Source organism: Ips typographus, unplaced genomic scaffold, assembly GCF_016097725.1.
Source record: "Ips typographus isolate SLU unplaced genomic scaffold, UJ_Ityp_2.0 IpsContig33, whole genome shotgun sequence".
Lineage (NCBI taxonomy): Eukaryota > Metazoa > Arthropoda > Insecta > Coleoptera > Curculionidae > Ips > Ips typographus.
Window position 1 is genome coordinate 1108694 of NW_028098572.1, and position 1355 is coordinate 1110048.

General features: G+C 41.3%; 1 protein-coding gene across 1 annotated transcript; it reads left to right on the forward strand.

The window, feature by feature from the left end:
• Positions 1–589: 589 nt before the first annotated feature.
• LOC145739564 (activity-regulated cytoskeleton associated protein 1-like) lies at positions 590–1144 on the forward strand. Its single transcript, XM_081994958.1, has one exon. The coding sequence runs from the start codon at positions 590–592 to the stop codon at positions 1142–1144; it is 555 nt and encodes a 184-aa protein (XP_081851084.1).
• Positions 1145–1355: the final 211 nt, after the last annotated feature.

A 1355-nucleotide genomic window follows, 5' to 3' on the forward strand; every position in this document is an offset into this window, starting at 1 on the left:
GGCGCCCAACGTGGGGCCCTGGATCAAGTCCTGTACCAGTTTAGTAAGTGTTTCAACCTGAGACTAAAAGACAGTAAGTGATTTTCCAAACGAGACCCTGAAAAGGTGCTTCATCACATAACCACACTTTATGTTTCCACGTTTTGGTTTTGTGGTTTCATTCGTCATTTACTTGTCATCAGTGTCAATTGCTAATACAGTGTTGCCAGCCATCCTGAGAGTAGGTCAGCTGTTAAACGTCAGACAATTTCGTCGGTAAGTCAACGGTTCTTCCAGCTCCGAGTAGTTCAGCCGTTCACCGCACCATCTGACAGTCGACAGTTCCGCTAAGCAACACGGACCAGCACGGACTACGGAACACAGAACAGCACCATACGTCAATAATTAATCGAACGACAGCTGTTGTCTGTCAATCCTCATCTTTTCCCCACCTGACATACAGAAAAATAAATAAAATTTTTCGTGTTTTATTATTGTTTACATTTTACATTGGGATTTTTTTGTATTGTTTTTGGAATTTCCATTTGTTTCTTTCACATTTATGCAACTTCGGTCTGGAAAAATAATAGGATCGACACAAGAAACAAACATGGAACAACAAACGCCAGTACAGCAGATAGTAATGTCTCCAGAAATGTTACAACAATTGTTATCTAGTCTGCGGACCACTGTTACTCAAGAGCAGGAAGCTCCAGTCAATCCATCCTCCAATTTCTGTGGTTGTAAATCACGCTTTAGCGGCAAGCCCGATGAGGATGTTGAGGCTTTCATTGATTCAATTACAGTATACAAAGATTGCTTGCACATTTATGATGCCCATGCATTGAAAGGTTTGTCAATGCTCCTTGTGGACAACGCTGCTACTTGGTGGCAGGGCATTAAGTCCTCCATATGTAGTTTTGATGAAGCCATCATATCACTGCGACATGCCTTTGGTTTTGCCAAGCTCCCACACCAGATATATCGAGAATTATTCTCCCAAGAACAGGCTGATGTGAAAACCGACGTTTTTATTAGTAGGTGTCGTTCTTTACTGTCCCATTTACGCAATGACTCTGCAGTTAGTGAACACATACAACTCGACATGGTTTATGGACTTCTCAACTTCAAAATAAGAGACAAGGTACCTCGAGAAAGTGTTTAAACCTTCAAAGAACTTATTGAAGCCGCACGTATAGTAGAACAAACCTATTTGGACAATTCTGCAAAACCAACAACCAACTGTTCCAATACTAAGGGTGAGCAAAGACCTAAGTTAACATGCAACTATTGTAAGAGTTTTGGCCATACTATTGATGTTTGTAGGAAGCGTGCTCGAGTTATTTCACACAATCAAGCACCTACAGCTGTTAAGA